The following is a 14,816-nucleotide window of genomic DNA, read 5'->3' as shown; positions in this document are numbered from 1 at the left end:
TTTTCAGTATGATAACCACTTATCGCATGTAGCTAAGTTGTGGTTATCTGTACATTAATGTTATGACCCCGATGAGGTAAGTGCTCTATTGTGACACGGTCCCTTGATGATAACTCACACCAAATTTCACATACAACATGGAGACCCATTGAGAAAGTATTTTAGTTATATAGAGTCATCATATATTTAGTCCATGAACTAATAGGGACATTTGATCTGCAGGCAGGATGACACAGCAAACTACATACAATACAAACCAAAGAGACAATAATATAAACTATACATAATGTAAAATAAATAAATAATATATATACAGCACATTGTGCTATTGAATAAATATACATRACTAGGAAGAAATAGTAAAAATATGAAATTAAATTATTTGATATTGGTTTAAGGTTTACTTGATTGAAAAAACACATTTATAAATGTGTTTAAATGTAGTTAATGAACTGTTATTTATTCGTTTATGGATGAAATACATATACATTCGATTTTTAAGTGTAACCAAAATATGGCCATGTAACCACAAAATCTGGTCACAATCACCATAATCTGATCAAAATTTGCCATGTCTACACTTGGCATTAAAATTAGTCTTTTATCAGTCCACTGTGACTGTGGCTTAAGCTACGCACAACGGACACAATTGCATTTTATCGATTGCAATTTGAATGCACAGAAATACTGTGATAAGATCCAGTGGCCCAATGTGAGGCCCCTTTTTTTAAGGTACCTGTGACCAACAGATGCATATCTGTATTCCCAGTCATGTGAAATCCATAGATTAGGGTCTAATGAGTTTATTTAAATTGACTGATTCCTTCATATGAACTGTCATTCAGTAAAATCTTTGAAATTGTTTCAAGTTGCCTTTATATTTTTGTTCAGTATATAATGACATAGATAAAATGACTCGTTTCTGAAAGTTAGTCCAACACATTTTCAATTTTCAATTGCTCACCTCTCACTTTAGACCCCTTTCAGCACAAATAACCAACAGACCCTAAACGTGTGTGAGAGAGAGAGAGAGAGAGAAGGGGGCAAGGGAGAGGCAATATCTCTTAAAGAGAGAGAGAGAAAATGGGGTTAGGAGACACACATAATTTTAACTCATATTTGATGTTTGTTTTTCAGCGGCTGTGTGATCAGATGATTCCACGGTACCACCAAGGGGCAGCTTGGGACCGTAATAAATTGTTAAATTGCTGAGCTCCGCTACTACCACTACTACTATACTACTACTACTACTACTACTACTACTACTACTACTACTGTTACTACTTGTCTACTACTATTACTACTTGTCTACTACTACTTGTAGTAGGAGTCGGACCAGCAGCAGTACTGCTCTACTAAATAAAACAGTGACCCATTGTTTATAACAAAGGAACTATCCTGTACATCCAAAGCACAGCACTTGTAAACAGATTATCTGCGACCACAAATAATTATGTGATAGTAAAGGGCAAAGAACGTCAGAACAATGCCCTTGCATTGTATGATCATTAAAGGGACAACTCCCATTATACCCAGTCACAGCTATTGGCACTACACAGTGGGAGATCATGACTTGTGTAGCCTTGAGGAAATATGAGCTTTACACAGCCATATCAGCATATGAGATAGGGGAGAGCGATAAGAGAGTGAGCTAACACGGGACATGGTTTAAAAGGCCAGGTGKTAGGCTAAGGCAGGTCACTCCTTAGAGTAGAGCCAGTCCAACCCTTCCAGCAACCATGACCTACAATGGCACTTGGAAAGTAGACCGCAGCGAGAACTATGAGAAATTCATGGAGCAGATGGGTAAGAGATTGATCGTTTTTGGAAAATGTGTTTTGGGGAAAGTCTTTTGGATATAAATGGTGCAAATGGATTTGAAAGCAAAGACAAGTAGGCCTACAAAATGTATACATTAACATGCATACAAAGTGCATTTAAGAAATAATGATGTCAATTAACTTTTTTACCACAGGCAAATTCAGTGTTTGTAATAAAGCTATTTTTAATGCATTAAATGCCTTTAGATTAGAGGACTATGTATGCACCTTGCACCTAAGGCGCTGTAAAACGAATGCATCATCTCTAGCCAGGCGCTGTACATGCAGATGRAATATCTTGTATAGTTGTTTGCTCATGGTTCAATGAGATTTGGGGTTGGACACATGGATTGTGTGTCTGTTCACAGGTGTCAACATGGTCAAGAGGAAGCTGGCCGCTCACGATAGCCTCAAGATCACCCTTGAACAAACTGGAGACAAGTTTGTCGTGAAGGAGGCCAGTACTTTCCGCACGCTGGATATGGAATTCACCCTGGGAGTCACCTTTGAGTATGCCCTTGCARATGGGACAATCGTATCAGTAAGCCATGCATTTATACAGTATTATATAGTATTATATTATTGCAGCCATACATACAATGGCTGTGGAAGAGCCTAGGCATAGTTGTTATGTTGATGCATAGTGTATTCCCAGGATAATACATTTGTACCAATATAATTGAATGGGTGCATACCACAATTCCAAATATTTTATTCCTATCTGTTATTGCTAATAACAAAAATGTATTGCATTATTTTTCTGTGCTCAAAAGCTATTGAGAAGCTATTCAGGACTTGATAATGAGTTGCAAAGTACAAGGCAATTATTCTTACTCAATGAAACAGTACAGTCCCATTGGCTATGTTCCAATGTGTCCACACTAGGATACCGGTTAGAACACATTCACAATCCATTTGTGAACCACAGGCCTGATGAAGTATAAAACCTTTCAGCAACTAGATGAATATGATATCATCTTTTGAGATGTGCAGCATGACTGCAATAATTACCTGGAATGTTTCCACTTGATTCTTGGACCAGTATCATGATGAATTATTTGACCTTTCACCCCTCAGGGTTCATGGGGCATGGAAGGAGACATGATGAAAGGTACATTCACCAGAAAGGACAATGGAAAGGTGCTGACAACTACCAGAGCCATTGTTGGAGAGGAACTTGTACAGGTTAGTTACCCTCTCTGGAAAATGTTTTACACACCCTCAATGAAAACCTCCATAAAACATATTTACACTTCTGAAGAAGAAAACAGGCAGCAGACCTTGGCCAAAGTACAAATCAAATGATTGAAAGTACCCGTCTTGTTTTACCTTGGAGTTTGCAATGTTGGGACTATTCCATTGGTTCAATTGTACATGGCAAACCAAATCAAGTGCAGCATATGACAGAAGTATTTGTCATGGATATGGATTTGAACCAGGTCTGGTTGTAAGATATTGTTGTCATAATAATATATATATATATATATACTCCTCCTCCAACAGAGCTATAGCTATGATGGAGTCGAAGCCAAGAGAATTTTCAAGAGGGGTTAGAGGAAACCGATCAACCAATCCAACCACTAAGACCAAGAGGCGTTACCTTCGAATCCAGAATGATACCATTGTGACACTGAACATTTTACAACCTTCCCTAAGCCATTGGACCACTTCAGGTCTTTGTGACGCCAACATAATTATTAGCTGTACAAAATGTACTATTTGTGATAGAAATGTATAAAGCAGGTTTGATTTGCACTTCACGTTTTGATATTTTAAGAAGTAAACACGTTTTTGAATTATTTATGGACTGATTTTCTCAATTTCTCAATGTGCACATAATGTATACAGATATTTCTGAATATTCACGATTAGATGAGTACAAGCACACTAATGCAATACGCTATTGCCAAWGACTGACTCACTGTTGGCAATCATCAATGGAAATCAAGTGACTTCAAAAACCAGAGGCATACAAAACACGTTTAGTGATTGCATAATTTGAAGTTTATTAAACAATGAATAAAAATAAATGCATAGGCATCTCCAAAAATATAAAGTGTGCACAGTCAGCTATACTGTACATGTTTCTTCTTAAATGGAACCTGTTCAACTTTCTCATGGAAAAAATGCAAAGGCACTCCAGATACAACAGCAGAGCAATATATACAAAGTCCATACTCCCAAAAATAGCCAGTGAGAAGCAAGACTTACATAAACGAATAATAAACTGTATATTACATGAATCATTTAATGTAAAGCATTGAAATAACCAACTTAAAAACACTACCAGTGAGAACTGGGAACACATTTTCATGTTGAGCTACAGTAAAAAAATATGAAAGGGGATTCATACAGTATTTCAACAGCCCAGGAACATTAGTGAACAAATACTATGACATTTTTATTGGGAAGTCCTAGTTTGTTGAGTCTTACCCCAAATTCTTTGAAAGCCAAAATCTCAATAGTTATTTTACCATTACAAAAAATGTATTTTACCAGAAGTAATGGCAAAACCGTGAATTTCAAAGCAGCATTCATTTAAATAAATGCCCCAAATCAAATGACAGAACACAATTGGATTATGAGTAAAATAAATAGCATAATCCATTAAGAAAAATACATTCTTTTGCTAGCTGAAAAATTACAGCCAAGATGCTAAGTATTCAATAGCTTTTTTCACGTAAAGATTTTTGCCCATAGACGCTGCACTACATTTTATGCCGATGAGTCAAGATGTAGGACCTGAAACGTGAAAAATTCTAATATCAGGGATATTGACTTGCATTGAATTTGTGCCATACATGCTAAAAAGTTTGGAGACAGTGGCCAGTTAAACAAAACCAAATCATGGATTGCTGTCTTACCTTGACCATAGACTGCATAGACCAACATGTCATTTTGTAATTTGGGTGAACTATCCCTGTAAATTATTTTTCTGAAAGTACCAGGGTCCTCTGGGACATGGGGYAAGATTCAGACTCAAGTTTTGTTTTTGCTTCTGCCCAACCATGCAATTGCTGTATCTGTTCTTTGCACATACGTATTGCAAATGGATCGAGGAACATTGCAATTAAAATAAACAATTATGTTAATGAATCTACATACAGTGGCTTGCGAAAGTATTCACCCCCCTTGGCATTTTTCCTATTTTGTTGCCTTACAACCTGGAATTAAAATAGATTTTTTGGGGGGGGGTTTGTATCATTTGATTTACACAACAGCCTACCACTTTGAAAATGCAAAATATTTGTTATTGTGAAACAAACAAGAAATGAGACAAAAAAACTGAAAACATAACTTTTCACCTCCCCAAAGTCAATACTTTGGGGGGATGAAAAAAGAAGCTGAACCTCCATCCCAGTCTCAAATCTCTGGAGGACTGAGACAGGTTTCCCTCAAGAATTTCCCTGTATTTATCGCCATCCATCATTCCTTCAATTCTGACCAGTTTCCCAGTCCCTGCCGATGAAAAACATCCCCACAGCATGATGCTGCCACCACCATGCTTCACTGTGGGGATGTTGTTCTCGGGGTGATGAGAGGTGTTGGGTTTGCGCCAGACATAGCGTTTTCCTTGATGGCCAAAAAGCTAAATTTTAGTCTCATCTGACCAGAGTACCTTCTTCCATATGTTTGGGGAGTCTCCCACATGCCTTTTGGTGAACACCAAACGTGTTTGCTTATTTTTTTCTTTAAGCAATGGCTTTTTTTCCTGGCCACTCTTCCGTAAAGCCCAGCTCTGTGGAGTGTACGGCTTAAAGTGGTCCTATGGACAGATACTACAATCTCCCCTGTGGAGCTTTGCAGCCCCCTCTGGGTTATCTTTGGTCTCTTTGTTGCCTCTCTGATAAATGCTCTCCTTGCCTGGTCCGAGTTTTTGTGGGCGGCCCTCTTGGCAGTTTTGTTGTGGTGCCATATTCTTTCCAATTTTTAATAATGAATTTAATGGCGCTCAACGAATTTAATGGGATGTTCAACGTTTCGTATATTTTTTTATAACTCAACCCTGATCTGTACTTCTCCACAATGTTGTCCCTGACCTGTTTGGAGAGCTCCTTGGTCTTTATGGTGCTGCTTGCTTGGTGGTGCCCCTTGCTTAGTGGTGTTGCGAACTCTGGGGCCTTTCAGAACAGGCGTAGAAATATATATATACACACTGAAATCATGTGACAGATCATGTGACACTTAAATAAAGTCCACCTGTAGACAGTCTAACTAATTATGTGACTTCTGAAGGTAATTGGTTGCACCAGATCTTATTTAGGGGCTTCATAGCAAAGGGGGGTGAATACATATGCACGCACCACTTTTCCGTTCCGAAACAAGTAATTTATTTCATTTCACTTCACCAATTTGACCTATTTTGTGTATGTCCATTAAATGAAATACAAAAATAAAAATCTATTAAAATTTTAGGTTGTTATGCAACAAAWTAGGAAAAACGCCAAGGGGGATGCATGCTTTTGCAAGACACTGTACGTATCCCCAGTTAGCCGCAATGTGGTTTTGTCCATTGATGACTTAAATACCATAAAACCACGATGTAGCTCTGTTGCAATTTTTTTATAAYAGGCAATGGAGTTGAGATATCTGGAATGTGACATTTTCCTCTCACAAAGAAGCACTTTGCATGAGCAAGCTACCTATAACATTTTCAATATGTAATGGCATGTGATCCAAGGCAATGTCCAAATGCTGCAAAATTGCAACATAAATCATGAGCTGCAGTGTTCAGAAATCACCATGGATAAAGTACCATCCCACCTATATAAAATAAGCAAAGTGTTACTCTGTGGGAAGAAAATGTCACCCATAAAGTGTTAAACTATGAAGTGTTAAAGGTTCAATGCAGCCACTCAATATCAAATCGTTTCTGTGATTGTTTTCAATTAAAATGGTCAAAAAGAAACAAMAATWGCTTATTAGGAAATAGCAATTTCTCAAGCAAGAATTTTGCTAGGACTGTCTGGAAGTGTTTGAGTGGGGAGGGGAAAACTACAAAAAACTACAAAATTTGGTTTTTGCTGTTAATGGCAGAGAGGTTTGGAACTCTCTTTCTTATTGGTCTAAAAACTAATTTACCGCATGGTGATATCACCATGGAAGGCCAAAACTCCCTCTCACCAAAACAGGCTGAAATTTGAGTAATTTCAAACAGCTCAACACAGCTCTTACACTACAATTATYACAATTTCACAGTATTATTCTAACCTCACAGTTTGGAAATATATATAGAACACGGGAAAAATCTAGACTTTGACTACACTGGGCCTTTAAAGTTTTATACATTAGCATTGCACTAAATTATCTATTATCTTTTATCACCAAAACTGAAGCCATTTCCCATTGGGTTATTTACCTAATACGTAGGCGGGTAGGTAGCCTAGTGGTTAGAGCGTTGGGCCAGTAATCAAAAGGTTGCTGGATTGAGTCCCCGAGCTGACAGGGTACAAATCTGTCATTCTGCCCCTGAACAAGGCAGTTACCCCACTGTTCTCCAGTAGGCTGTCATTGTAAATAAGAACTTGTTCTTAACTCACTTAAGACTACTTAAATTTAAAAAATGTTTTCCTATTTTCCATTCACAATGTTAAATGTCAAAATGATGCATGTAAAAAAAACATGAAAATAAGTAGAAGTTATGGTTCCTGGTTTTTGACAGGAAAGGACCCGACTTATACAATGAAAACGGTATAAAATGAATTCTAATGTGAATGATATTTGTTTGGCTTCATTCATAAACATCTAGAGGACAACTTGCTATCATCTTCATCAAAATTGTAATAAATTGCACCTTAATAAATTGCGATACTATGGGTGTCATTGACAAAAACATATTGACACAATCATGCTCGCATAGTGTCCCACACCTTGGCCCGGTTTCAATCTGATCGCGGGTTATAGGCATTGACAAAAACATATTGACATAATCATGCTCGCATAGTGTACCACACCTTGGCCCGGTTTCAATCTGATCGCGGGTTATAGGCATTGACGAAAACATATTGACACTATCATGCTTGAATACATTAGTATTCCACACCTTGGGACACTATGCTATTTTTCCGATTGAGACAACACTAACAGCACTTACCGTGAATAAGATCTCCGTGAATGTGGGAACATTGCCTTTAAAAGCTACAATAGCTATAACCCGTGATCATATTGAATCCCTACCGTTATCTTCACTAAATAAATACAAATAATAATGACAACTTAAAGGATATTTTCACTGTTTTCACACTTACCTCTATTTTTTCCACTTACTCTGAAAGTTGTCTACGGAGCCAGAGAAGCTGTCATCCACAGCTTTGATTTGTTTAAATAGCCACTACTAACAATGGGAGTGATAGGGGCTTTGCTCACCATGTTCAACATTGCACGACAAAATCAACTCAAATACCTTCAAATCAGTGGTGCGAAGGTGAACGGCAAGGCACTGGAGTGACAAACCACCCTTGCTGTCTTTTCCTGGCTGGTTCCCTCTCTCCACTGGTATTCTCTCTGACCCTATTACTGGGGCTAAGTCACTGACTTCCCATGCCGTCCCTAGGAGGGGTCTAGCTTTTTTCACTATACTCGACGTCATCTTCCTGTCCGGTTTTGCACCCCTTGGGCTCGTGCGGTGGGGGAGATATTTTTGGGCAATACTCCGCCTTGTCTCAGGGTAGTAAGTCGGTGGTCTGTTTATATCCCTCTGGTGGTGTGGGGGCTTTGGCAAAGTGGGTGGGGTTATATCCTGCCTTGTTGGCCCTGTCCGGGGGTATCGTAGGACAGGGCCACAGTGTCCCCCCATCTCAGTCTCCAGTATCTATGCTGCAATAGTCTTTGTGCCGGGGGGCTAGGGTCAGTCTGTCCTATCTAGTGTAATTCTCCTGTCTTATCTGGTGTCCTGTGTGATCTTAAGTATGCTCCCTTTAATTCTCCAATCTCTCTTTGCTTTCTCCCCTCCCGGAGAACCTGAGCCCTAGGACCATGCCTCACAACTAACTGGCCTGGCGACTCCTGGCTGTCCCCGTCCCCAGTCCACCTGGTTGTGCTGCTGATCCAGTTTCTGCTGTTCTGCCTGGAACCCTGACCTGTTTAGCGAACCTGCTCTTTCAACCCTCTCGACCTGTCTCGACCTGTGAATGCTCGAGCATGAAAAGCCAACTGACATTTATTCCTGAGGTGCTGACCTGTTGCATCCTCTATAACCACTGTGATTAATATTTAACCCTGCTGGTAATCTATGAACGTTTTAACATCTTGAAGAACGATCTGGCCTTAACGGCCATGTATTCTTWTAATCTCCACCCGGTACAGTCAGAAGAGCACTGGCCACCCCTCAAAGCCTGGTTCTTCTCTATGTTTCTTCCTAGGTTCATGCTTTTACATCAGCATTGCTTGCTTTTGGGGGTTTAGGCTGGGTTTCTGTATATACACKTTTTGACATCTGCTGATGTTAAAAGGGCTTTATAAATATATTTGATTGATTGAAGTTACTTAGAGGTGATTTTGCAACAAATTCTGAACATAGTGAGCTTTCCCCTATCATTCCTTTTACTTTTTGGTTAGCAGTGGCTAAAGTTGATCAAGTTAGCAGTGGTTGAAATAAATCKGATGTCTCTCCTGGCCTATAAAGTACTTGCACGGTACTGTACGTGGAAAAATTGAGGCAGGTCCCAAAAAAAGTGAAGATATAATTTAAGTAGACCCAATAACATAAACCAATTGGAATTTGGATGTCGGTTGGATACAAATGTAAAGTATGCCATGCGCATGCTCATACTGTAYACATCACTATTGTTACCTCTTTATAAGTCCTCATGCAGGTTGGCTAACATTGTAACAGTTGTCTATTCAGCAGGATAACAAGTATGCAAACACAATGTTAGTGTTTGTATTCTGAGATTGCTGAATTTGGTGCTCATATTCGGAAATAAAATTTGTGTTGGCCACACGATCAGGGATGCACATTATCTTAAACCAAAAGGTACACCTCTTGATCCCAGAGGTCAATGTCACACTGTAGCAAGTGTATATTCAACAGGTTATCATTATATTTGACTGTGTTATGCCTTGGGCTGCCCTTTCCAACTTCCAACTCATCTATCAACATACATAAACATTTTTCTCTCTGACAATGGACTATCAAACTGTATCTTCCTTCAAAATACATATAAGTACTTATGTAACCCACAGTGCATCAGTGATTTGGCATTTGACACTGATTTCAATTGAAGTTCTAGGAGCAACACTTTTCCAGTCAGCAGACTCTTTGGCATCCAGTTCAATAGATTATTTTCCATGGACATCAGACCTATGAGTAAGAAGAGGACAGTAGATTATTATGATATGGATCATACTGTATGTGTACGCCATGAGTACGCCATGAGTACATTTCCAAGAAAGAAATGCCATTTAGCAGACACTTTTATCCAAAGCATACATACATTGTTTATGGGTTAATTGCCTTGCTCAGGAGTAGAACGACAGATTTTTAGCTTGGCAGCTCGGGGATTTGTCCAGCAACCATTCGTTACTGGCCCAACGCTCTAACCACTAGGCCCACTGTCCTGGTGTTCAAAGCACAATGCTCTACCAACTAAGCTACAGAGGCCCACATTACCAATGTGCTATAGAGCTTGTTACTAAAAATCTTTCTTGTCCTTACACACTTCTTGTACTGCAGACCTGGGTAAAATATATAATGTCAAATATTTTCAAATACATGGGAGTTTCATTTAATTTGGTTGAGTACAATGAAACCAACGCAACAGTAAAAGAAGTGCACCACGCAAACTAAATATTTCTGATTAACAGTATTCGACCTATGTATTTGACACAAGTCTGGTTTATTGGTTGTGCATTTTTCAGCTCTTGTTTTTGCTTGTTTAAGTTGACATTTTAGTCATTAGCAGACACTTTTATCCAGAGCAGCTTAGTTAGTGCATTTCTTAAAGGCCCAATGCAGCTGTTAATTTATCAATATCAAATAGTTTCTGGGTAGCAATTAAGTACCTTACTGTAATAGATTTCTGGGAGTCTGGGAGTGGTCTGAGTGGGGAGGGGAAAACTGAAAACTAGCTGTCACTGGCACAGAGGTTTGGGACTTTCTTTGTTATTGGTCAATTCATCAATTTACCGCATGGTGATGTCACCATGGAAAGCCGAAACTCCCGCCCATGCAAACCTGCTGATAATACGGTAATGTATAGATTGTATTTTCAACCAGCAACTTTCAGATACAGTGCGGGTAGTCTGTGCGGGTAGGCTAGTCTACATGATGAGATTATTATGTGTAAGAGCGAGAATATGTGTATTTGTCAAATGGCAGTCAAGCATCGATCATCATCTCACCAGAATAAGACATTCGATATATATTGTAAAGGAGCATCAAGATCAATGTGCACTTTCACCACCATGTGAAGTTCATCATCACTTATTATCTGTAGCCTAATAAACTGCATGGTTTACCGAGTCGTAGTGGGAGGACCACCCACTATATCATCGCGTGACTCCAAGTTTACTTCGATATAATGGTTATTATATCAATACATGTGCATAAAGGCCTTTCCACCACCATTTCTCGCATGATACATTTTACAGACCAAAAAATGCCCCAGGTCGAACAAACAAATGATCTGTCGGCATTTATAAAATTGTATCGAAACTGTTTCCATCACAGCTGTCGTGTTTTTTAAAATACGGTATCACTTTAGTCGCATAAAAAACGGTGGAGGGAAACATGGTTACTGTAAGCAAATATTTCCTCAATAAGTAGCAAAGTCAGTGCTTGTCCTGAGTAGTGGTATCGAACAGCTTAAGTTCTGGTATACAGATGAATATATATTTTTTACTGCATTAAATTAAAATGAGAAATGTCATGCATTATCATCATCTACAGGGAAATGAAATGATTTTGTGTCTGCCGATCTCTCACTGATTTTGTCTCAGGCGAGTGCAGCATGCCGTGCAGTAATGCTTGTACAAAATAAACTGCATCTGTATTCATAGAAGGATCTGGTAGTGGAGCCATCAAAAAAGTGCTGATAAGAGGAACTATCACTTACCAGGTAATACCATCACAAATAGCCACGCTCGTCCAGTCCTTTGGCTGTCACTGGGTTCCATTTTGCAGTGGGCTTATTGCTGTTATGGCCTGTTTTCGAGGAAAAAAATAAAACAATATAGATATAGATGAAGTCAATGCAAAAACACACATGGAATAAAAATAAAAAATAAATTTACAGAGCAAATTTTGGGCAGATGCCAGAATTTAAAATATTTGGATGCTTTAATATTTATGCTTTATTAGAGTTGTAATTTTACTGTTGAGACCACTTGTACAGTACGAGGAGAACATGTCGTTTTGGAACAGTGTACTGTACATGAATGTCCGTAGGTGTTTTTACAAGCCGCTGTGACTGTCCAAGCTTACCTGCATCAGGCCGGGTTTTGGGTGGGTCTAGCATGGAGTGTGTGTTTGCGGGGTGCAGGTGGTGGCTGGGGTGTTCTCGGGGCTCCGTCGGTGCTCGGGGCACAATAGCCGAGAGTAGGAGGGGTCGCTGGTGATGGTACTTAAGTCTGTACGTGTCCGTCATGCAATTGTCCACGCTGAAGTACGTGGTGAGGGAAACCCCTTGGGTTGCCGCTGACTCGGCTCCAGGTGGCCTGCAGATGGGCAGCCTCTCCTCACTTTCGCYCGACGACGGGTTGCTCCTCTCTGGGTCCGAGCCCGACTTGGAGCTGGCACCCGACGAGGGCCTCTGCAGAGGGCCATTGGATTCCGACCTCCGGTTGGGGCTGGGGGTATGTGAGGCCGGGGTGGGCCAGACGCTGGGCCGGGGGCTGGTCTGGGAGGGCTCCTGGAGTAGCCTGGGATGGAAGCAGTGGCGGCCAACATCCCCCTGGTGAGGGGAAGTTTGCTGGGCGGCTTTGGGGTGAGGCATTGGTGGCGTGGCGGGTTGATGTTGAGATGAGGGCTCTTGCAGTTCGATATGGGGGGGTTGGTGGAAGGCCAGGTGGTGGGGGGGACAGGGGCAGGGAGACTCGGACAGAAGGGGCTTGATGTTGCTGGAGCGGTAGGCACTGTCCTCTGGTTCCGAGAGATTCCCAGACAGGTTGTCGGAGCTGTTCCACTCCGAGCTGCTGGGTTTACCCAAGCGCCGCAGGGCGGGGCTATCGCCATGGTGACCACCTCTGTTGTTGTTACTCATCTCTGGTGATTCCATCATGTGACTGCTCCTGTTGTCTGAGGAGCTAGCATCCCTCTCTGGACCAGCTCCTTTCTTAGAACTACCGGGGCTGTATCTACATTTTCGTCTGTAGAATAGAACACAATATACTTTTTAAGTGCACAAAATATGGATGTACACATTGACAATTAACGACATTAAACATATCAACATAACATTACCTTGAACTTGGACTACTTTTCAGGAGATGTGGAACTTGATGGTCACAGTTCTTTCCCTGAGATGTCAGTTGATGTTTGTCTAGAAGAAAAATAGACAAAGCTGAAATTAACACACTCACTGCTTAGGATAAAATGAAAATGAAACCCCAAAATGATGCAATCACCAACATTTTATGGAGTTATTTATTTACATTATTTATAAAGTCTGGATAGTTTTTCCCCCACGATAAATCTTGATATTTTGTCCAGGAGGGAAAAGTAATACAACTTGGGGGTGATTCCATTGAATAAATTAAATCAACAGTTAATCAGGTCTGTTAATTCATGATTTATAAATTAGRAATAAGTATTTGACATTTTCATTTAAACCACCATTTTCTAGAGACACATAGAAACTAACACCTAATCGCAGAGAAGAGAAAAAAACTAACAGAGCAACACACAGGAGAGACATTAGAGCAAGAGAGAGAAAGAAAGAAAGAAAGAAAGAAAGAGAGAGAGGGATGGACAGGCAGGTAGACAGACAGACACAGACAGAGAGAAAGAGAGAAAAAGAGTAAGAGAAATAGGGAAGGGCCTATTTGTCTCACAGTRMCAGTGAGTTGGGAGAGTAAAAGCAGTTCTGTTTTTCTGATGCACGATGGCAGCACAGGGTTGATCTCCACTGCCATTGACCCTGCTGCTGGATCGACCAATCGGCAGACGGTCAGCACAGCAGGAGGCAGTATGCATGCTAAATTCATCCACTTTAAAAATAGAAGCGTCATTTTTCCCCCTTCCTTTTTCCCTTCCCTTTATGCAAGGATAAAAGCTGTGGGAGTCGGTTTGGCTCTAGATTCACACAGGTTGACTGTAGAAGGAAGCATTGCTATAAGCTAACATATTCAGGTGAAGGGATAAAACATGTTCAACTCTATGCTCTTGCATAAAACTATGAAAGAGTGCTTGCAGCCAACACTCGATCACATGAAAATTTAAAAAAGGGGCCAGCACTTGATTCAGTTGCAATCAAAGCTTTGAATAGCTTAGCTTTTATATATTTTACAGGGAACATATCCTACTGGAGCACACAGCGCTCTACACACAAGCTAACATATTAACAACAATGACTAAGGCGGAAACAGTCAAGTCCAGCTGTGGCATCTGAACAAGCATTTGGGGATTACTGTCAGATGAATGAATGTGAAGGGGCTTAATGGGTGAACAGGTTAAATCAACTTTTTGGCATTCTAGAGACCAAAAGTCAACCAGCGCACAATCCAAATTGACATTCTGTGTACGTTTATTCAGTGTTTAAATTTTTTTTTTTTTATGTGACTAAAATGTCTTCTTTAGCCTCTGAACACACATAGGATAAAACTTGACTAAAATGCCATACTCTGGCCCCTCAAATACACATAAGATACAATGGCATAGAATATCATATTTATCATCAAATACACATAGGATAAAATGTGAATAGAAGGTCATCTTTACCCTCAAACTCACATAGGACTTGTGCATCCTGTCAAAAGATGTAGCGAGCACAGAATCTACAAGTCTAGAATCTAGCTATCAAGGCAGACCGCAACAAACTCCCTCTAGGAAACAAAGTC

General features: G+C 40.1%; 2 protein-coding genes across 2 annotated transcripts; one reads left to right on the top strand and one right to left on the bottom strand.

The window, feature by feature from the left end:
- Nucleotides 1-1,664: 1,664 nt before the first annotated feature.
- LOC112069910 (fatty acid-binding protein, intestinal-like) lies at nt 1,665-3,621 on the top strand. Its single transcript, XM_024137304.2, has 4 exons — nt 1,665-1,806; nt 2,189-2,361; nt 2,898-3,005; nt 3,324-3,621. The coding sequence occupies exons 1-4, from the start codon at nt 1,740-1,742 to the stop codon at nt 3,372-3,374; spliced, it is 399 nt and encodes a 132-aa protein (XP_023993072.1). The 5' UTR covers nt 1,665-1,739; the 3' UTR covers nt 3,375-3,621.
- A 2,527-nt stretch (nt 3,622-6,148) lies between these two features.
- On the bottom strand, nt 6,149-13,127 carry LOC112069916 (uncharacterized; the record flags this gene model as incomplete). The annotated part of the gene is made up of 3 exons (XM_024137312.2): nt 6,149-10,122; nt 11,876-11,964; nt 12,244-13,127. Coding segments are annotated over 2 exons (961 nt in total), but the record flags the coding sequence as incomplete, so codon positions are not given.
- Between the last annotated feature and the right edge of the window lie 1,689 nt (nt 13,128-14,816).

The sequence above is a fragment of the Salvelinus sp. IW2-2015 genome, unplaced genomic scaffold (genome assembly GCF_002910315.2).
Source record: "Salvelinus sp. IW2-2015 unplaced genomic scaffold, ASM291031v2 Un_scaffold1150, whole genome shotgun sequence".
Classification (NCBI taxonomy): Eukaryota; Metazoa; Chordata; class Actinopteri; order Salmoniformes; family Salmonidae; genus Salvelinus; species Salvelinus sp. IW2-2015.
The sequence above is the reverse complement of the archived record's forward strand: the minus strand, read 5'-3'. Positions and strand labels throughout refer to the sequence as shown.